Source organism: Cydia amplana, chromosome 3 (assembly GCF_948474715.1).
Source record: "Cydia amplana chromosome 3, ilCydAmpl1.1, whole genome shotgun sequence".
Lineage (NCBI taxonomy): Eukaryota > Metazoa > Arthropoda > Insecta > Lepidoptera > Tortricidae > Cydia > Cydia amplana.
Window position 1 is genome coordinate 10,193,835 of NC_086071.1, and position 23,742 is coordinate 10,217,576.

The following is a 23,742-nucleotide window of genomic DNA, read 5'->3' on the forward strand; positions in this document are numbered from 1 at the left end:
CCCCGCTGTATAGCGAGGCCAATACGCTGCGCGAGAAAGCTGCCAGCTCTTCGGTCACCAGTGAGGTCGGTCAATCTTTTTGCCAGCTCTTTAAAAAGTTGTAGGGCACTAGGACCCCACGGGCCAAGGGTCTCAACCCCAAATGGCATAAAAATATACTCGGGGCCGAGACCCCTGTACTTATGCATTTTAAGCTTTTCGGCCGCTTTAGCCGCCGCACCATCTTGGTTACTGGTTCCGGTGAGGTGGGAAGGGGCCAGTGTGTCTACACAGGTAGCGTCCCACACTAGCACCCTTCCCAAACCCCAAGGAACCAAGGACATACCGTCCGGTCTCTTGCCGTCGTCTCTGGCTATGCCAGTTGGTTCCAGTAGAGCTGGCACGTTGACGGATGCAAGAGACCGGCGGATTATGTCATTCAGAGCAGCGTGTCTTGAAAAGCGGCCACCACTTTTTTGGCAGGATAACCCGTGGTGTCCTAATTCATCGACCTCACTGCCGCAGGGACACCTGTGTGGAGCACAGACGCGAACTCCAAGCTGAAGACAGGTCGCGATGCGGAGGGTGTCCGGCGTGAGGAAGGTTCCGGTGTTTGGAGAAGGATATGCCCAGAGCCACTCCCCGGACTCCTTGGACGCCGAAGCCAGTAGTCGAGCCCGTTCACGGCCTGTACTACGGATTAGGAGGGAATCCACTGAAATTTGGCACATGACGTCGTCCTAGCTCCTTTGAAAATTTGGATGAGTTGGGAAATCCTTGCTCGGGCAAGCAGTTGACCAAGCTTTTCTGACCAAAATTAATTAGGTAGGTACCTTTTTCATGTTTAATAGGTATTTTATGTTATCCTTTGTAAGTCGGGTTTTTCTTGTTTTAATAAAGGTATTTTTTAAGTGTTATTTTTTTATTATTCTATGTATGATTTGTTAGGTACCTAAGTATTTCAATATGATCTAGTTTTATTTTGATAAAAATACCCCTACCTACTCATATACCTTTTTAAACTGTCGAAAGAAAAAGCCACGCCCCTTTACAGTTGGCAGCGAAAGACAGCACCTTTTCGCTAACTTATACGAAATCATCCCATAGCCCGCTATCTGGTCCAAAAGAATAACATAACGGCGATTTTATAACGACAGCGCCCTCGAAACTCTCGTCAAAGTTGGTCGCAATGGGCGAAGTTTGCGGTGCCGTGCTAGGCCCTCAGTTTTATCAGAAAACCAAGAGGCCCGGGCCGGATTGCTGTGTATATTTGTACTTTTATGTAAGTACATGGAGTTTACGAATTATGGTAATAAATACAATATGGGATCTGAAATATAGATTTATAAGGAACTAGTCGAATTGTACTCAAATTATAAATGTATAAAACATTACCCTAACTTCTTCGTGTTTCAGCATGAATCTAGTATATAACTGGATCTGGCATGAGGGGTGGGGGAAATGACCGAACGGGATAGTCTTATGTATCTTTCAGTAGGAGTAGCAGCGAAAGCGCTATTATTGTTTGTCCTTGTCACAGTCTCACATTTTTTTATTCCCCACCGTAAATTTAGTATGTATTATGGTGGGCAACAAATAAATTCAACCAATCATAGTGTCGCATTGCCTATGTTTTGTCCCTCACGGAGGCACGCGTATACCACTTCTATTAGGATCCTAGCTTCTATTTGTTTCAGTCGTTAAATAGGTTTTTCTTTAATTCCGTCATTCAAATATATAACGGCTTTTACAACCAATTGTAACCGAAAAACGCAAAACAGGAACTATTCAATTATATTAACAGTGGCAAGCAACAATAAACTCCGATCGTTCCTAATGATGTTTCGTTTAACGGCCACAATAAAAATACAAAGTAGCCGGCAATTCAAACGAAAATTGACTAACGCGGCACGTGGTTTAGAGGGAAGTGTGGATGCAGAGTTGATACACCCCCCGCCGACAGGCAAGCAGTCCCATCGCGCCTCAGTCTGTTGCCTCTCGTCGTGGTGAGCGCTCGTCTGTGCTTCACAATCAACTTCGGTTGCGTCACTCGTGAATAACAAGTGCAACCGTACTGGATAAGTGGTATGGTGGTTCGATGGTGTTGTTGAAAATGGTGCGACGGCGGGATTACAGGCGCTCCGCGTTCACCAGATTTTGCACCACACTTTTGTGGTTCCTTACCTGTTTTAATGGTAAGTTAGAAGGGTAAAATTGGGTATGAAAGCCCTACGGAACTTGACACGCTTCGGTGCACGAGACCGTTAAGTTTGGAGTGTTTTGTTATACTCGAATGATTTGGTTGTTAGTAAGATAGGTAATTACCAAGTTGCAAAGGAATGAGCGGGAGATAGGTTGGATCAGTGTTGTTATCTTTTAATCTAACAGGGAAAGGGAATTATTAATTGAGTTGTCTAATTTATAATAACATGGTAACTTAAAATTGTTTAATTATTTTAATATAACTTTCAGGAGCAACATTATATAATACCCATAACACATACAATACATATTTATGAACCATCAAATTTACATTGATAAATAATCTACCTTAAAAGCTTTTAAAGTATCATTATCCTTATCACCCAATACATCCCATGCTGGGTAGCTGGGTATCTGGAAAAGGCTACGCTTCCTCTCATTAAAATACTTGTGCAATATTTTAAACACATAAATTTATTCTAAGCACCTAACTCCAATTAAATTGAAAAACGACACACGTTTCACTCATTTACTGATGATATCCGTCCATAATTATTCTAGGAACAATGAAAATAGGTATTTATTCCTGCTTAATTTCCAATTAGAACGGGTCAATATATTTTAGTTTATTTTGGCGATTTGGGCGGGATTTTAAGCCTAAGGAGTAGGTACATTTAATTGATTTAATCTCTATATTATTGCTTCATGAAATTTACTTTTTGCATTTATTAAAATAATGTGAGTAAATATTATCAGAAAATTTATTCAGTTCTCTGGGCAACTTCGATAATTTCTAATTTAACATTAAATTTATGACTATATTACGTTCTAACCCCCAGAAACCCCATTATTTAGAGTTTCATTTAACATTTTATTGTTTTGGTGTTACAAATACAAAATAAGATTAAACATAAGTAAAGAGGAAACATAATTTTAATGGACGACTTTCTGCCATTAAAATTATGCTTTTTTATTTTTTATAATACACAACAAATTAAAAAAAAACAACAAATTTGTAAATCTACAACTAAATTAAAAAAAACCGCCAAAAACATTTACCTACATACATAAATATTTAAACAAAACATCCAAAAATCAGGGACACATATTTGTGACAGAAACACAAATAAATTGCCCTTACTGATTTAAAAACAGGACCTCCTGTATGCACGGACCAGGGTTTGCAATCCGGATCTGAAATGTATGAAATTATCCGGATCTGGATCCGGATCCACGGATCTTCCCATACATTTGAGATCCGTCGTGCAAACCCTAGCACGGACACAACCGGCTAAGCGACCCTACCGAAAAAGGTTTTTGACAATAATAATGCTAAAGTATTTAATACTAAACTGAGCTGGAGGTCGAATCTATAAGTATTAATTTATAAACTGAAATAAATGTCATATACTTACTAAGAAAAAGTGACCCAAGCCTCCCAGTGCCCAGGCAGTGTTCCAGCCTGGGGCACTGGAGGCTTGGGTCACTTTTTCTTAGTATATGACATTTATTTCAGTTTATAATTTATATAGTACCTAGTGTTTCTACTTGAAATAACAACAGCATAAAATATTTTCTGAAAATAATTTAATTTGTTCTAAATTATGTAGTATTAATTTTATTAATCTCATTTTATATTCGGGTTTTATATAGGTACATTGTTACACGTAGTAGGTACTTGAGATTGAATATCTGAAGATCACAATAAACCGAGATAACGGTTATTTTATAACATAATGCTTTCAATGAAGCAAGGAGCTCAATATCAAAGGATTACGTTTCATATAAAGAAGTAGATTACTTACGTATCTTGAGTTATAATGATTTTGGGGTTTCGCTGGAGTAATAATCCATCTCGTACTTTGAGGTTAGCTATTATAACATATAGCCCGTGGAGCACCCTAACAAGACACGTGTGCCAGTAACTAGTATAGGAGTTCCATACTACGGTAATTTTGGGGCGCTCCACGGGATAGTTAATATACTAGCGACCCGCCCTGGCTTCGCACGGGTTAACAAATTATACACCTAAACCTTCCTTAGGAATCATTCTATTGATAGGTGAAAGCCGCATGAAAATCCGTTCAGTCGTTTTTGAGTTTATTGTGAACATACAAACTCATAAACACACAAACAGACAGACGCGGCGGGGGATTTGTTTTATAAGGTGTATTGATTATTATTAGAAATGTGAAATTTGGAACTCCATTAGACCATTCTTGATAGTACCGTACCAGTACTATACGGTTCGTCTAAATCATACAAAATTTATATAAAAAAATATATACAGTTGCTTATGAAGGTAGGTACTTTACGAAGTTTTTTACAGTGCGCCAAATAAACATTGTGTAAAATGTTATTAAATAGACACCTCAAAAGTGTTCCTAACACCCTGACTTTTTTTACCGTAATACATAATTAATCAATTATTAATCCGTAGAGTGTAGTTGACTACGCATTTGTGGCTAAATATACATAGAAGCACAGCGGGGCTCCGAGATACAGTGGCTTACTGTTCGGTTTATTCGCATTACTTAAAAAACAACGGTTATTTCAGCGATAAATAAAAAGGAAATCTGTTGAAAATTGAAGAAATGAAAATATATTTTAATTTCAAATAAAACTTTTGTTTCAATAGGTACTGACCGAACCAAATGAAACATTAATATTTCAATATTTGTTTTATCTCGTGGGAACTTCAACCACAAAATTATAAAAATTTAATTGATGCATCACGACTTCAAAATATGATCTTATATGTAACACTTTAATACAACATTAAAGTAATCGAAACTTCTTATCCAAAAATCATAAATTTAAAGGGCCTATGGATGGGGGTTTGCGAGGTTTACCTTTTGACAGAGCGAATCGTAATAAATAGTTGTGAGTATATAAAACAATTGTCCTACCATGGTGGCTATCTCCGGGGCACAACTGTTAGTGCAATTACATACTTACATATTACACTGTCATGAGTAAATAAACACAGGTCTACACAGCTGGATAAAAATAATATGTACTTCCTAAATGCAAAACTCTCGGGCCCCTCGGCTGTTTTCGTCGTCTTTTTAGAATTTATTCATACCTTACTCAAGCTCTTGTCAAAAAGAAGCTAATGAATTTTATATATATTACACTCAAAAACCATTTGTTTAACTTTATAACCTTAACCCTGAATAAGGATTCCCGATAATGACGGACAGAAATTAATTAGAAAATTAGAAAAGGAAAACTCACGTTAGCAATTAACGATATTGGCGCACTCTAAAGCTTCGTAAAGTACCTACCTTCATAAGCAACTGATATACTTTTGAAGTGAAAACTTCTTTAGCGGCGCTGTGCACTTTTTGTGACGGGGAAAAAATGTTAAACTCGTAACAGGTGTCACGTGGCCGTAAGACGGACACGTGACCTGATCGAAAAACTGTTACCTACTTACTTCAATGTCATTGAGTTTTTCTTTATTGATTTAAATGCAATCTAGTGAGTTTCCATCTAACTGGTATTAATATAACTCGAGTTCTAACAGTGATGTGCTTAGGGGTCTCAAGTAATGCGACGAAATAAGGCTAGATGGCGTTAACGTCAATTATACATAGTGCTGCAGACATTTTGCAATAGTGATTGAGAACTTCCACTTCTACCGGCACTCGCTGAGTGCAACCCGTTGTTTTTTTATGATCTACGATTGTATTATTAGGAGTATCAGTCTGTACCTCCTGTCTTGAACATGTCTATTAACTTTTCTTTTAAGGCCAAACTTGATGCTGTTGCGCTTTTTCGTTGTGGATGTGGATGAAATAATGAGCTCAGTTTGCAGTTAACTTCCATTATTGCATTGTAACCAAAATTACGGATACCTTTTATTTCAATCAGAAAACTGAGGTGGTATTTAAGTTCCAAGATTTGAATCAGAAACAATATACCTACCTAAGTTACCTACAAATGTGCAGCTCGAAGCTAAATAACTAAAGCTAAGTAAGTATAACACGTAAAAACGCAGCTAAAGCACAAAGCTAGTGGAAATTTATGGTAACAGGCGTGAGAGTTTATAACCAGTCATAAATAACGTAGATTCTGTTTTTGGTTACCGAGTGATAGGCCGTATTTATCAAAGCGAATGATACCATCCGAGCCGTATCGCATAAAACTGATCGAAGTAGGTTACCTACCTGAATATTGTACCTATGTATGTTGCACAAATTTTGGATAAAGCCTATGGACTAACATTTATAGAATTTGTTTGTAATAAAACTTTTTCGGCTTCTCTAATTTTGTTTTTCTACAGATTTTCCTGGCTACATTCTACAAGTGCATCTAAAAAATGTTTTCTTTGTTTTATTGATATTTTTACTTTCAGCTGTTATATATAAGTTACAATTTGAATCTTTTCCCCATTATTTTGGTACTCCAGTACCTAACGCAAATTACGTACTGTGCTTTTTCGTTTTAAAAAATCTATTTTACAATATTTTTTAGAAAATTGCATTAAAGCAGGCGATTAAATTGCTAGGTTTGAGTTATAACAATTTCGTCCTTTATAGAACGCCATGTTATAAGAGGAAGTTCCAGTATTAAAATCATCAGTGGACTGTCTATTGTCCCTCCGTCTATCACAGGTCACAGACGATTTGATAACTAGAGAAGACTATAATTAATTACATAATTAAAAACGAATGCTTGGCAAACTACTCATTTTATTATTCTGTCAAGATTAAGAATTTTAAATGTGTAGCAGAAAATAAGCGGAAATTTACTAATCCCCCACGTTATCTACGAAACTAACGTGTCAAAATAAAATATAGATAATAAGTAGTTCTTCTTGCCTATTACACAGAAATTAATTTTGTATTAAGCAGAAACGTCTACGAACGATGCTATTAAGCTTCGAAATGAATTAAAAGTGCAAAAATTCACTGTCTTGGGTGGGCCTTGAACCCACGACCACTGGATCACTAGTACAGTGCTCTGCCATCTGAGCTACCAAGACCGTACCCAATTCAGCGAATATTTCCACCACATATGAGCCCTACGGAGGCTCTTAGCGTCATCTACCGTAAGAGTCCTACACTTCTTAAACGATGGCAGAGCACTGTACTAGTGATCCAGTGGTCGTGGGTTCAAGTCCCTCCCAAGACAGTGAATTTTTCACTTTTAATTTATTACACAGAAGTTGCTATTTCAGTCCTTTGTAATAATATACTATATGCTAAGTTCAACGTCGTTGAACTTGGAATATAGTGTATTACTGAGCACTCTCAATAACATACTTCGTGTAAATTGAAAAATCAAACAAGTACTAAAAGAAAATCGGACTATTAACGCTTGGGCAAACCATAATTTATAAAATAAGTACAGTTTTATGGACTTCAGGAAGGCATAAAGAGGCTCAGGTTTATCGCAACTACTTCACGATATATTTGCAGGCTGTAAAGTTTTTATTCCACCTCTCGACTCCCGCTGACTCCATTATAATTCTAAGAATAGATAAAAAGCAGTAGGAGCTCCGAACACACAGTGATATAATACACTGTTTTTTTTTCAGAGATCGTATTAGCATGTATTAATCGTGATGAATAGTAAATTTTAATCCCATCAAAAACATTACATGTAAAAAGGTGCAAGTCTCGCAACGCTTTTACTACAAAAAAGTTTTGAGATGTAATGTGAAACCAAGTCGGTCGACTTGGCCATCGCACGGCTGCATAATGATATAAGGATCATCGTCATCTTATTAAAAATAATTCTAATTGAACATAACGCTAGCGGTAATTGCAGTTTGATCATTACACATATTTACGAGTACGGTACGAGTAGAGCATTATGTGCGATTGCCAAGTCATTATATGTATTACAAATTAAAGATATCTTATTGATCCGGTTTTAACACACCCTGGCACTGATTAAAATAACCGACTTGGTTTCACATTACTTATATCTCAAAACTTTTTTATAGTAGAAGCGTTGCGAGACTTGCACCTTTTTACATGTCATGTTTTTGATGGCATTTATATTTTCACAAATCATACATATAAAACTGAATTAAGTAGTCCTAAGGCAAAAACAATAGAAGCGTTATACTTATCAGCGAAATGACCCCAATTGCCTTAATTTTAAGAGGTTCTGGTCTTACCTGCGGTGGTCCCGAAATAATATTTCTGACACATCAAACCTCGTATCAAACCTTGAAGGGAAAGTGCCATTCTACAAAGAATGTCCCATTGTGAATTATGTTGTTTGGTATGCCCGTTTTGTACTCAAGACATTTATTTAGTATGGTATTGAGGATTTAAGCTTAATTATATCAATATTTCTCAGACATATTTCTCAAATTAGTCAAACGTTTCAGAGTTACATTTAGTTGCATTGTTAATTTCATATCTTTTTGACATCATTCACTCGTACGTGCATTTCGTTCTTAATTAAAGGTATAATGAGAGTGCGAGCGATATGTGCTGCGAGTGTTAAATTATCAATAGCAAACTGTTATTATAACTTTTACATTTCTACCAAAAAACATCGTCGGTCCATGGGCTGAAACCGAACTACTGTGCACAATGTTACTAAGTCACAAAATATGGATCGTTTCCAAGTCATGCATTTTTTACGCGATCGCTTTGTTCCTTCCAAAATGATATCCCACGCTCATGAATATTAAAATACGTACGTGGACTTGTAAGAATCCAGTGGTTCGATTGCTCAGTGGAGGAGACGAAAACGGATTTGGTCCGGAGGGACAGTGTTTGTTACAATTTTGGCCAACGTCGTAGAAACACAGCCATGTGGAAATAAAGGTACAAAATAAATAGTATGACAATATAACCGAGCGTGGAAATACTTTTTATTTGCGGATTACGAGTATTTAAAGGCAAATGATGACATTACGTTTGTAGGGTTATTTATAATTAGATATGTAACTATTTAAGATCCAAAATATACAATAAATGTGATCCTCTTGTTTCTAAATATTAAGCGAAAAAGATAGTGACGGCCAAAGTGGCCAAATATTTCGTAACATACTTTTGTTACCTTATAATTATGAACGTGTCTCCGATATTCGATGCTGACTATACGTATTCATTTCAGTTTACTTCATCAAATTAACATTAAGGCGGTGTCATCATTATTATAGCTACCCAAATGCTGGAACCACCTACGAAATATCAAACACATTTTGCATAAGCGATAGTTACACGCACGCACGATCTGTTCAAAATTACTCTGACACACATTTTTGAAAAGCCTATTTTTCACAAACGGCCATTACTGTCAAGCACAACATGACCCAGCCATAAAACACATTTTTAACGCTATCCAATGTCCACCAGCGATGGCCATTTTATCGAGTACGGTCTCTGGTCTACATATTCGTTAAACTTTTTTCGTATCATAGCATAATAATAATTTATCGTCATATTCGCTTAAGATAATAGTCAGCAATAATAACGCTATGAACATAAGACAAAGCTGAAACTTGGGACAAATTTATGTTAAAATACGAGGATACTCATATTTGTCTCAATAAAATTGTTGATATTTTTGGCAAATTAAACCTAATGACATTCGGATGACAATTGCATTACTTTTGCAACATTTTTGTTGCAGCATTGGCGTGGGCGGTGTGGTGTTACTGTGAGTGCGGCAACGGCATAAACGCATTGTTTCAAATAAATTGACAGTGTCGTTGGCCGCGTCAATGCTGCAGCAGTAACGTTGCAATAGTAACGCTGCTTCAGTTAAATGTTGTGGCCAAATGCCACATTGAGACTTAAATATAAAATGATTAATATAACTGTAATAAAATAAGAAAATCTAAAGTAACACTAAAAGCGGGCGGGGCGGCGGAAAGCGCCGAAATTTTAAAACGTAACAAATATAAGAGCCTCGGTAGACAGTACCATTTTGTACCATTTGGAGTTGAAACTCTAGGTCCATGGGGTCCCAGCGCGCATAAGTTGTTTGCAGAAATCGCGAAGCGTCTAGTTGACGTAACTGGTGACCGAAGAGCTGGCGGCTACCTCGCACAACGTATCAGCATTGCGATACACCTAGGAAATGTCGCCAGCATCCTTGGTAAAATGCCTCAAGGGCCTATTTTAGATTTAAGCTAGTTTTTAATTTCTTTTAGTAATACATATCTTGTTTAAAAAAAAGTAACTGTGCGTATTTTCGACGAGCAGTTTATTACTGTTGTTTTAGTATACTGCGTTGCGGTAATGAGGTCAGTTCACCGTAGTGACACTAGTAATTCTTGTTTGGTTAGCAGCTTTACACCAGGATACCCTTGTTAAGCCAGGCAAATGCATTCGAATTGTGGGGTGAAGTTAGGGGTAAACTTAGTTGTTACAAGTTATTCAGTTTGGCCGTAAGCTACCAATGCATGTGTATTCATGATTGACAAATTATGTATTTCTATAGTCAATTTCGGAATCGATATAATATAGGGTAGGTGCGTTAGTTTTCGTCCAGCTCTAGTTTTCGTCTACTTGACGAAATTTGAATATAAACCTACATTGCTGCACAAAGGTGGACTTATTGCAATCCTTAATAGCGAAACAATATATCTATCTACATAAAAATGATGTTTCGCAAGTAGCGAATTAAATATCAAGAATATTATTTGCGAATATGTCAAGTGGACGAAAACTAGAGCATGGACGGAAACTAGCGCAATAGCGAAAATTATTCAAAATGTCATACTTAAATTATGTGTTATACTTAACTCTTGCAATTGACTCAATTTATTGAAAATTTAAAACCTGCCAAGTACGAGTCGGACTCGCCCACCGATGATTCCGTACCAATTTAACAATTTTTCTTTTTTACAGTTTTCAGATCTTTTGCTATAAGCATTTGTAGTGTAAGACGATATTACTTGCCAAATTTCATAGTTCTTGGTCAACGCCTTATACATTTTGATTCCCTCGATAGTGTACAGATAGACGGACGGACAACAAAATGATTCTATAAGGGTTCTGTTTTTTAGCTTTTGAGGTACGGAACCCTAAAATGAAAAATCTATGTTTGGCCATGCCGCAGTGGAGCCGCTAACCACGTACTTATAATACGATACATTTTATCGACAAATGATACCCCATACATTTTGTATTTCTCAGGCATTTTTAAATTGCACCTCTGTTTAAATTTATAATGTTGTTTTCTCACTGAAAATGTCACGCGTATGTTACCATTAATAATAAACCAGGGTCGTATTTGTTACTATTTTCGGACGTAGCAATATCTGTCAACTTATTTGTATGCCCGGGATGTCGCAGCGCTGTATAATTCCCAGTTTTGCAAGCTCATCGCTCTGTAATGCCAGTAAAGTGGATATGTCCGATGCGACATTAAAACGGGGTGATTTTACCGACTATATTATTATTAACTGCCATTTCCATTGGTTTGAGTTGCATAAATAAACTGATAGAAAACCTGAAGTATGTAGAATTGTAGACTTAATAAAAATAAGTGATTGTGTCTCAGTTCACGACGAAGAACATAATACTACTTAGTAAATAACTTATTGTAATTGCCTATCAAATTATCTGATATTATGCCGAAAGGGTCTTTGTCCAAAAGAAGAATAATAACGCGTGTATGTTTCGTTTCATGACTGAGTCTCTGCCCCAGCCTCTGGACCAGGTCGTTGTTTTGTGCAAGAAGGCTCTCAAATCGATTTTCCACCCTCTTAATAATAGGCGCTTGTGTAGATCCCTGGCAGGCCTTCTTTAGTAAGTATATCTATATACCCAACGTGTCGGTGGATGTCCACTACCTATCCATAATGCGCTTTCCGAAGTTATCTGGCTCCCGTCTGGCCACGTGTCCGAAGTTATTAAGGGTCCTCTAGAGGAAAATGGCTGATATTAAGCGGCACTGGACTTAATTATTTGTTTAGTATTGTTATTTTTATAAAAACTTTATTAAATACTTATTGTTTTGATTAGTTAATGTTATACAGTATTGACTTGGGGAATAAAAATACAAATCGAAGACTTTTAAACGCATCTAGAGCGATATATATATTATACTTAGTAAAATTTACAAGGGTTTCAAAATACTTATATTACCTAATAGAACAGTTCAAATTGGCCTACTAATTTCTAATTTGAACAAATGATAATTATTTTACAAAACAAAGTAACACGAGCAAATTACCACAACAATTATATGCTAAGTGTATCCACTCCACATAAAACCAACGTTTATCTCTACCGTTCTAACTGCCCCGTTTGCATCGGCGAACGCTTATAAAAACGTCGCAGACACGTAATTTAACTAAGTCATTAACTCGTTTATTAAAAAAGTCCGAAAAAATACCCGCCGACATACCGGACATGTCCATTGCGAGCGCGACATTAAAGCTGTTGCGTTTATCTTCCCTTTCAGTCCCCATTGTGCTACGTTTTGTGTGAAATGTTTGCATTGTGTCGACTGTATAGCAATAACAGTATTCCCCTTTAAAATAGAGAATCTATATATTACACACGGTTGCTGCGTCGCCAGTTCCTTTTTCTTTGAACTTGGCTGGACACGCTACCGCGTGTCTAGATAAATAATTGAATATATGTGAGAAAATGCATTTTTTACAATTAATTATTCATAGCATAGTAATTATTGATTTTACAATCAATCATGTGCTTTAATGTTGTCTTCTAATAACACTACCAATATACCTACCTACAAAGTTAGATTAACTATATTACCTACCTACTAATTCTTTAAAAATTGTAATGAGACATATTAAAGTTTTATAAATAAGTACTCTTACTGGCTTTTTATATTCGTAAGCTTATCGATATTCTGTATAAAATTTTCAAACAGAATTATTAATACAACCGTTCCCGTATTCAATGTGACGCAGTAGAGTAACAATAAACGACTTGAACTCAATTTCCCGTGAAGCTTCCGAACTTCAGCGCGATCGTTTTTTGCATACATCGACAGAATATTAAATAAGATTGCAAAACTTATACCTACCAAAAATAATCAAAATTCAAACAAAATTTCTGTGCGATCGTTTTTAGGGTTTCGTACCAAACAGGTACAAAAGGAACCCACATGGTGCGACTCTGTCCGTCCGCCTGTCACATCGCTAAATATCTCGACAGCTACTTAAGCTATCGATGTGAAATTTCTAATTGTCATGAACAACGCTAATCCAAATAGGTAATTGAAAGTGTTATTTTTGTTATTGCATATTATTAAATACTAGCTGTGCCCGCGGCTCCGCCCGCGTGGAATTCGGTCTGTGTCAGTAAGTAAGCTAATTCATCCCTAATTTCTCTTTCTCTCCTCTGGACGCGGAACTTGAAGTAAAGTTGACAGATGGATAGGTACGATTAGCGGACTGAACCGACTGAAGTCCAGATAAAATATTTTACAATTAGGTAGGTACCACTAAACAAAACTACAACCCAAAACCAATAGTTTTTTCGCCCTTATTCCAATATTAGACGTGATTTAGACGACACAGAGTAGTAGTTGTATAACGGACAATACAGTACTACTTTTGTATTTTACGTTTTTGACTGTACCTATCCAAATCATGTCCATGGCAAATATGTATGTATGTATGTCACTTTATTGCATATAAACAGGTTTACATAAAACGGACAAAAACAAAACAAAAATAAGAATGTTATGTACAAAGGCGAACTTATCCCTAAAAGGGATCTCTTCCAGCTAACCTTTGAGAAAATGCGAAAGGATCAAACACTAACAGGTGAAAGACAATTTAATATGGACAAATAGCAATATGAGAATTTTGGATACACATAAAGGAAGACGAGAGCAATAAATAAAGAGAAAACCAGTACTACCTACTCATAAATACGCATAAACTATAAACATACTTATATATTACACATATACATATACGTATACATAAATACGTAAATATCCTCCAATTCTGTCCCCCAGTCAAATCATTCTGAGCATGAAAAATTAAGAATTATACACATAGAAATCTATACTTCCTAACAAACTTTCGAATTTAGGTCTAATATTATATTAGTTAGAAGTAAGATTAGAGGAAAGGAGAATATTATAGATATCAAAACATGAGGCCGAGTATTTACACTTTATTTATTGTTATGTTTATGTATGCACAACTAAATATCTACATATATGTATGTACCGGGGATTACTTTTAATAGTGTAAAAAAATGTTTAATTATAAGTTTTTAATTTAAGTGTTATTTATTAAATAACACTTAAATTAAAAAAAAAATGGCCTAAGTCGTAGTCGCTTGGTAGGGTGCCCAGAATGCCATCTTTATTAAAGTAGGCTTAACCCTCTAAATCGTATTAAAAACGCGAGCGTAGCGAGCGCGAAATCTTTTTGATAGAAAAAAAATTGAGAGAAGCTATGTCAGGGACACAGCCGCAATGGTTACGTGAAACGTTGGTGTGGATATCTAATGCGAAAGCCGAAGGCCGAGCTCAAAGTAGGGCCGAAGGCCCGAAGCGTCCAGGCTGTCAGTGCTTAAGCACAGAACAATAGTATAAGTGCCTAAATACGAAGGCCGAAGGCCGAGCTTCGTGTAGGGTTGAAGGCCCGAAGCGTCCAGAATGTCAGTGCTTAATCACAGAACAATGGTATCAGTGTCTAAATGCGAAGGCCGAAGGCCGAGCTCCGCGTAGGGCCGTAGGCCCGAAGCGTCCAGGATGTCAGTGCTTAAGTCGTAGTAGTAGTCGCTCGGTAGGGTGCCCAGAATGCCACCTTTATCAAATTAGGCTTAACCTTTAAAATCGTATTAAAAACTCGAGCGTAGCGAGCGCGAAATTTTTTTGGTAGATAAAAAAATGTAGAGAGGCTATGTCAGGGACATAGCAGCAGTAGTTTACGTGAAATTTTGGTGTGGATATCTAATGCGAAAGCCGAAGGCCGAGCTCCATGTAGGGCCGAAGGCCCGAAGCGTCCAGGATGTCAGTGCTTAATCACAGAACAATGGTATCAGGGTCTAAATGCGAAAGCCGAAGGCCGAGCTCCGCTTAGGGCCGAAGGCCTGAAGTATCCAGTTTGTCAGTGCTTAAACACAGAACAATAGTATAAGTGTCTTAATGCGAAGGCCGAAGGCCGAGCTCCGCGTAGGACCGGGCCGGAGGCCCGAAGCGTCCTGGATTGACATTGTTACTGACGTGCTTAATCACAGAACAATGGTATAAGTGTCTAAATGCGAAGGCCGAAGGCCGAGCTCCGCGTAGGGCCGAAGGACCGAAGCGTCCAGGATGTCAGTGCTTAAGTCGTAGTAGTAGTCGCTCGGTAGGGTGCCCAGAATGCCACCTTTATCAAAGTAGGCTTAGTCTTAAAAGTTAAAAACGCGAGCGTAGCGAGCGCGAATTTTTTTGATAGAAAAAAATTGTCAGAGGCTATGTCAGGGACACAGCCGCAATGGTTTACGTGAAATTTTGGTGTGGATATCTAATGCGAAAGCCGAAGGCTGAGCTCCATGTAGGGCCGAAGGCCCGAAGCGTCCATCAGGCTGTCAGTGCTTAAACACAGAACAATAATATAAGTGTCTAAATGCGAAGGCCGAGCTCTGCGTAGGGCCGAAGGCCCGAAGCGTCCAGGATGTCAGTACCTAATCACAGAACAATAGTATAAGTGCCTAAGTGCGAAGGCCGAAGGCCGAGCTCCACGTAGGGCCGCGGTCCGAAGCGTCCAGGCTGTCAGTGCTTAAACACAGAACATGAACAGTATACCTAAGTGTAGAACAGTACATTTATAGACTATCTCGAAATTTATTTTATTACCTTTATTTACCGACGTTTCGACACAGGTTTCACTTGTCGTGGTCGCGGCTAACTGATGTCCTAACAAAATGTCAAAACAGAGATTTGTGCAACTACTAGGGATTGCAATCCGGTCCGGCGGATCCGGTAATCCGGCCGGATCCGGTACATATTTCAAGCTACCGGATCCGGCAAATTTTACCGGGTCCGGTCCCGGATCCGGTAAAAGGAATAAAAGCTCTAAAATATAAAATAACAGCTTAAAACACTGCTAAAATTTAAAAGTTCTCGCCAATATTCGAACGTAATTCTATTTTAATGCTCCCCTCCCCGCGTTTCCGCTCGCAAACAGCAACGCAACTTGTTTGTTAGTTGAAGCCAGTCTTCTACCGACGAAATATGTGTCGTCGAAATGTTGGTTGAGAATTGAGATTCCCGTGCACCGTAAGTAAGTACTGAATTGTTTAATATTTAATTAATTGTGTTGTTACATGATAATATAACGTACATGTTGTTTCGTTTAATTTAGTACAAACCATTATAGCCCAGTTATAATAAGTGTTAACTGCATTTAAAATCAAATGAAGAAATATTTATAATACTTCATTCAGCAAGCAAGTTAAATCATCATCATCTTCCTCGCGTTGTCCCGGCATTTTGCCACGGCTCATGGGAGCCTGGGGTCCGCTTGGCAACTAATCCCAGTAATTGGCGTGGGCACTAGTTTTACGAAAGCGACTGCCATCTGACCTTCCAACCCAGAGGGTAAACTAGGCCCGTATTAGGATTAGTCCGGTTTCCTCACGATGTTTTCCTTCACCGAAAAGCGACTGGTAAATATCAAATAATATTTCGTTTCGTACATAAATTCCGAAAAACTCATTGGTACGAGCCGGGGTTAGAACCCGCGACCTCCGGATTGCAAGTCGTACGCTCTTACCGCTAGGCCACCAGCGCTTCACAGCAAGCAAGTTAAATGTTTTGTCGAATTTAAAGTAAATAGAATATGTTATTTTGTTATTATTATGCTGCTAAATAAAGAGAAGAATTGAAAGCACCTTTTTGTGGGAGTTGTGGGGCTATAGATATTTTAAGAGAAAAAGAATATTTTAATTTGAGAGACTGATTATTGCAATAAGACTTAATGGTTACGTAATAAAAACGTTTATTTTTGAAACCTCAAAATGTCGTTTTATTAACCCATTACAATAATATCCGCATATAACGCTAAAAACATAATAAAATACGTGACTGGACGAATTTTTCATCCGCAATACCAATCCGGCCGGATCCGGCCGGATCCCCGGATTGAGGCCAAAATCCGGCCGGATCCGGCCGGATTCAAAACCAGACCGGATTGCAATCCCTAGCAACTACCCGACGAAAAGTGTATGAAAAAGTTTGGGGTAGACATCATATTTTCAAACCACCCACTTCACATAATGTTTATTATTGTCAATAGACCCGTCTATAAATGTGATTTAATATGTATTTGCAAAGACGTTACACATTGACTAAAAATATTGTTTTTTTTTACAAAGTACCTACACAAAAAAAGAGTTTGCACCACTTTCTTAAGTTGGCACCATAAGATTCAGGTGCAAACATAACTTAATTGAGTGTAGTGGCCACCCCCCCTTTTAGGGGTTGAATTTTTCTAGCCTAAAATATGGCCAGGGATTTTCTTGACAGATTAGTAAAGTTTTCATCAAAATCCATTCAGCCGTTTTCACGTGATGCGCGGTCAAATAAACAGATAAACAGACAAACAGATAAACAGACAAACAGACAAAAATTCTAAAAACTGTTGGAACGTGTTCTGTTATCGATTCTAAGTATCCCCAACCAACTTTTTTTCGAATATCTTCCATGTACAGACTTTCGACCCTCTTCAGCTTTATTATATGTATAATAATTATGAAAAATGTCCCATATCAAGAGGGGGCAACATTTCAAAGTTTAGTTACTAGGTCGTTTGAAAGACCTGAAATTGTACATTTCAAAACAATTTTTAGTATAGTAATTTCGAAATAATATAGATTTATGAAGGAAAATGAATAATAAGTTTTTGGCAATAATTTCATTTTTGGTACAAGCTTTTATCGCTGACTGTACTTTTCTTACGACAGACAACTAATACTCATCGAGACAATTCTAAAAACCCCTAACACAATTAGGTTGCGTTGTTTCATCACAGAGTTCCTATGGCCACCTTCTGTCTCCATCATCAGATCAGCTCGATGGTACCATAATATTGCATTGTCACCCGACTTACATGTGTATGCAAAATTTCAGCTCAATCGGAAACCGGGAAGTGGATCAAATTTAACTTACAAGATTCCATTACAAAGTTAGTTACGAGTACATACAGGTCGACCTAAAAAAAGCTTGTTAAAAAAAATCAGCCTCCCCCTTATCTCCGAAGTCCGCGTTAAACGAACTCGCACCTGACCAATTTTTAGTACCTAATATATAAATTGAATAGAGCCCGATCAATCAACATCATTAGAACGAACTACGAATATATGGTAAGCAATTCCTGTCAGTTACGTTACGTACCATTCGTTTAATTCTTACATTTTCCTTCAATGGTAATAAAGAAAACGTTCAAAAGCATTAGTCAACCTTCCTCACATGTCGCGAACGCAGTGACCGCACAATTTACTATTCCTAACCACAATACACCGCCCACTTACCCGGACAAAGCCACTGGCAATAAACATGTCAAATTTATAATCGACAATTGATGATCACAAGGGGTAATATTGTGTAATTCATCAAAGTGACGGGCTTTGTGATAGATGATTAGTCCCATTTATTCGACTTAGTAAAGTACCTACTGTGAATGTATTTCAGTCTGACGTTAATTGTCGAAATGTCTATAAGTTACTTTGTTTTTGTTATGAAGGTAAATTATTTTGTTATTGTTTTGTGTTAGGGCGTCTTAATTTGTTGATGCTTACTACGGCATAGCTACTAAGCTATTTGGGGGTTCTGAAAATGTATGGGTATAAGTTTTAATTATGAATACCTGCCTACGTAAATATTAAATTTAATACCTGAATAAAATGAGGAACAAATGCAATTTCATATCGAATTTGTCAACGAAAAATTTTGCTGACCCGATATTAAATACGATAAGTACACATATTAATAAGACATCTTTTTTTTGCAATCTGAATATTAACTAACAACTGTCCGGCTCCGATTTGATTTATTTTTATATTTATGTTATAGAGTAACAGTTTAATACCCTTCCTTGTTAGTGTTAGTTGTTTTAAAATTACGTGGAAACAGAGGAATATGCCTATACATAAGTATTTGTATGGTATACCGCTAAAAATCATGTAACCCTTTTTTGCTTTTAACTGTCGTAAGGTAAATAACGTAAATAATAAAAGAGAATTCCATTATTGCCTTATCTATAAACAGTTCCAACAATAATCTTATATCATAACCCACACATAATTTTACCATAATATCAAGTTTGGAATTATTAAAAGCCAATTATTATTTACAAACATAAACATAATTATAAAAACAATTTGGAATTAAATAAAAGGGCATCGGGTATAATTTATACTAAATATCGCCTCCCAATCAGAAATTTAAGGACTATCTCCGTTTAAAAACGGCATATGTGCTCTGAAAACTCTTTGAAAATCCTTCAAGACATATTGAAAAAGCACGCCCAGGAACTCCCATAAACGCAAATTGCGAGCCCTTATTCAATTTACGGAACCTAATTACTTAACGCAAAGTAAAGTGTTATATTTAACGCACTTATTTAAAATCTCTTCAGATTTCTCTCGCACATTTTATTACGGTCTTCATTTGACTTATTTTGTAAGTGATGTGATGTTGTTATTTATTCTGCTAGCGCCAGACTTATGGTACCCTTTTCAAGCACATATGTATACATACTTTAAGGCCCCGTAGGTTCTTCGCTCACTTTTACTGAGCGTAAGTGTGATCGAGATTGCTCGGGACCGCAGATATCATGTTTTTGGATTTTAATTTGTTGTAATTATTTAAAAATATAAAAAATATAATTGCTGAGTTCCCTCAAACATAAAATTGCTCATTTTTATTCATATGTATTTTTAGCTTTTGAGCAGAAATTGTTACAAATTTAAGTCCGTTTTAGACATACGTTCGTCTTTTTTTTTCTATGAGTGACAGTACAAAAAATGAGGGTTGGAATCGCTGAAATCCCTGGAGAAAATCCTCAAGATTGGTAGTTAAATTTTTGGCAACCGTATTGTTATCTAATAAAGTGGTATAATTTTTCAAAAACTCCGCTCTCGGAACCTACCTTATAAAATTATTTTTTAATTTTGGAAAATTTAAGGATCCCGATATCAACTTTGCCTTTAATTGCTGCTGTGTAACCGTTAAATATGGGTACTAATTAATAGGTTGTCCCGTATATTAATGGAATGGGGAATACTAAAAACACTTTTGTTTAATCATAAGTTAAGACAAATTTAAAAATAAAAATATATATATTATATTTGTAAAGCTTCAGATCATCTCATCTCTTTACTCATATGACGCACCAGCATAATGTGTTCATTTCGTGAACGATAAGCTACATTTTCAGTATGTACAACGCGGGGAAAATCAAGTTGCTTTATAATTAAACTGGCAACATTGATTGGGGTGGCTCTTTTCGCGTAAACATTTCCCTTTTAGGGAATTTTTTTCTCCTTTTGCGAACAAGGCTATCTTCATTTTTTATAAAGATCCTGTACTTAAACATACCAGAAATATAAGTTGTATCACGCGTTCAAATATATTTATTGATTTGAAATAAAGGCGCTTAGTCAATACTACTAATTATTCCACTGGAATTCAAACATTTATTCTGCAAGGCATCATCATCTCATGACTGGGTAAACATTACGTACTTACAGCAAAATAATTAAAAAGTTGTAAATAGTGAAAAAAAGCCTAGCTAAATAAAGCAGGAGACAAGTTTTGCGATGATGGATTAAAAAAAAAATGTTTTAATTGGACTTTCATTAAAATTGAAATTTCTCTTCTAGCAATGTTCATACCGCAACTACCGTAGAGTCAGACCAAGAATAGTCTGCAGCGGATTTGATAGCCCACGCAGTGCAAGTGTTATTTTAAACGTCAAACTTCTATGAAATTATGACGTATAAATGACACTTGCACTGCGTGGGCTATCAAATCCACTGCAGACTTTTTTTGGTCCGACTCTAGCAACATTATACATAGCGCACTGGAATCTGTCACTTACTTCAAAAACGTGCAATCATGATTAAAGCAACGTAATTTTCGCCACAAAACATGGCCGGCAGTGGAGAGAGCTACAATATGACGTGTATGTAATTACTTAACAGAGCGCCGACTCATGCCTTGTCATTTTCCTTAACATCGCTTAACGCCTAGTGCCCGAAATACAGTTTCTATGACAAACCGGCTCCTAAAGTAGTTACACGTAAACGTTTCTGCATTGAATGTCGAGATTCAAATTTCAAATCGAGAGTATCGAGACGCGACTATGATTGGCATCTTCGGCGCTGAGTTATATAAGGCTAAAGGTTACAAAAACCTAAGCTACTTTTTTTATGTAGGTACCTGAAAGAGTTTCGAGTCTGCATAACCTTCCGAGTCCCAAAAGCCCTTATAAAGGCCTGAAACCCTTCATGAGCTTGGCTGGCCTGAATAGGATACGTAGCAACATACATTTACCAACCAAGTTTATTTAATTAAACAAATTGCAATTAGTGAAATGTTTCGTAAAAACGTCAATTTTGCGTTTTTGAAGAGTAATTACATTGTAATCTTTACTTTACGTGACGCAGATTTAATTAAATTAATAAATTGACATTTAAATTAACAGTTTTTTGTGATTTATTATTAGTTAACTAAGCACCTACCTAAGTACTTTTGTAGAACCATAAATGACCTAGTCGAATTGAAAGAGCACACGTCGTAGGTTGAAATATCACATCTATACATATAATAAAGCTGAAGAGGGTCGAAAGTCTGTACATGGAAGATATTCGAAAAAAAGTTGGTTGGAGATACTTAGAATCGATAACAGAACACGTTCCAACAGTTTTTAGATTTTTTGTCTGTTTGTCTGTTTATCTGTTTGTCAGTTTATCTGTTTATTTGATCGCGCATCACGTGAAAACGGCTGAACGGATTTTGATGAAAACTTTACTAATCTGTCAAGAAAATCCCTGGCCATATTTTAGGCTAGAAAAATTCAACCCCTAAAAGGGGGGGTGGCCCCTACACTCAATTAAGTTATGTTTGCACCTGAATCTTATGGTGCCAACTTAAGAAAGTGGTGCAAACTCTTTTTTTGTGTAGGTACTTTGTAAAAAAAAACAATATTTTTAGTCAATGTGTAACGTCTTTGCAAATACATATTAAATCACATTTATAGACGGGTCTATTGACAATAATAAACATTATGTGAAGTGGGTGGTTTGAAAATATGATAACAAACTTTTTCATACACTTTTCGTCGGGTAGTTGCTAGGGATTGCAATCCGGTCTGGTTTTGAATCCGGCCGGATCCGGCCGGATTTTGGCCTCAATCCGGGGATCCGGCCGGATCCGGCCGGATTGGTGTTGCGGATGAAAAATTCGTCCAGTCACGTATTTTATTATGTTTTTAGCGTTATATGCGGATATTATTGTAATGGGTTAATAAAACGACATTTTGAGGTTTCAAAAATAAACGTTTTTATTACGTAACCACTAAGTCTTATTGCAATAATCAGTCTCTCAAATTAAAATATTCTTTTTCTCTTAAAATATCTATAGCCCCACAACTCCCACAAAAAGGTGCTTTCAATTCTTCTCTTTATTTAGCAGCATAATAATAACAAAATAACATATTCTATTTACTTTAAATTCGACAAAACATTTAACTTGCTTGCTGTGAAGCGCTGGTGGCCTAGCGGTAAGAGCGTACGACTTGAAATCCGGAGGTCGCGGGTTCTAACCCCGGCTCGTACCAATGAGTTTTTCGGAACTTATGTACGAAACGAAATATCATTTGATATTTACCAGTCGCTTTTCGGTGAAGGAAAACATCGTGAGGAAACCGGACTAATCCTAATACGGGCCTAGTTTACCCTCTGGGTTGGAAGGTCAGATGGCAGTCGCTTTCGTAAAACTAGTGCCCACGCCAATTACTGGGATTAGTTGCCAAGCGGACTCCAGGCTCCCATGAGCCGTGGCAAAATGCCGGGACAACGCGAGGAAGATGATGATGATTTAACTTGCTTGCTGAATGAAGTATTATAAATATTTCTTCATTTGATTTTAAATGCAGTTAACACTTATTATAACTGGGCTATAATGGTTTGTACTAAATTAAACGACCACGACAAGTGAAACCTGTGTCGAAACGTCGGTAAATAAAGGTAATAAAATAAATTTCGAGATAGGCCCGTCTATAAATGTACTGTTCTACACTTAGGTATACTGTTCATGTTCTGTGATTAGGTACTGACATCCTGGACGCTTCGGGCCTTCGGCCCTACGCAGAGCTCGGCCTTCGCATTTAGACACTTATATTATTGTTCTGTGTTTAAGCACTGACAGCCTGATGGACGCTTCGGGCCTTCGGCCCTACATGGAGCTCGGCCTTCGGCTTTCGCATTAGATATCCACACCAAAATTTCACGTAAACCATTGCGGCTGTGTCCCTGACATAGCCTCTGACAATTTTTTTCTATCAAAAAAATTCGGCCCTACGCGGAGCTCGGCCTTCGGCCTTCGCATTTAGACACTTATACCATTGTTCTGTGATTAAGCACGTCAGTAACAATG

The 23,742-nt window shown here is 37.1% G+C and overlaps 1 protein-coding gene across 1 annotated transcript in view; it reads left to right on the forward strand.

Moving 5' to 3' along the window:
- Positions 1-1,726: 1,726 nt before the first annotated feature.
- The window catches only part of LOC134662518 (uncharacterized), a 60,331-nt gene continuing 38,315 nt past the window's right edge, over positions 1,727-23,742 (forward strand). The window contains exon 1 of the mRNA XM_063518773.1: positions 1,727-2,174. Within this exon, the coding sequence (XP_063374843.1) occupies positions 2,078-2,174 (97 nt within the window). The 5' untranslated portion in view covers positions 1,727-2,077. The remainder of the gene's footprint in view (positions 2,175-23,742) is intronic.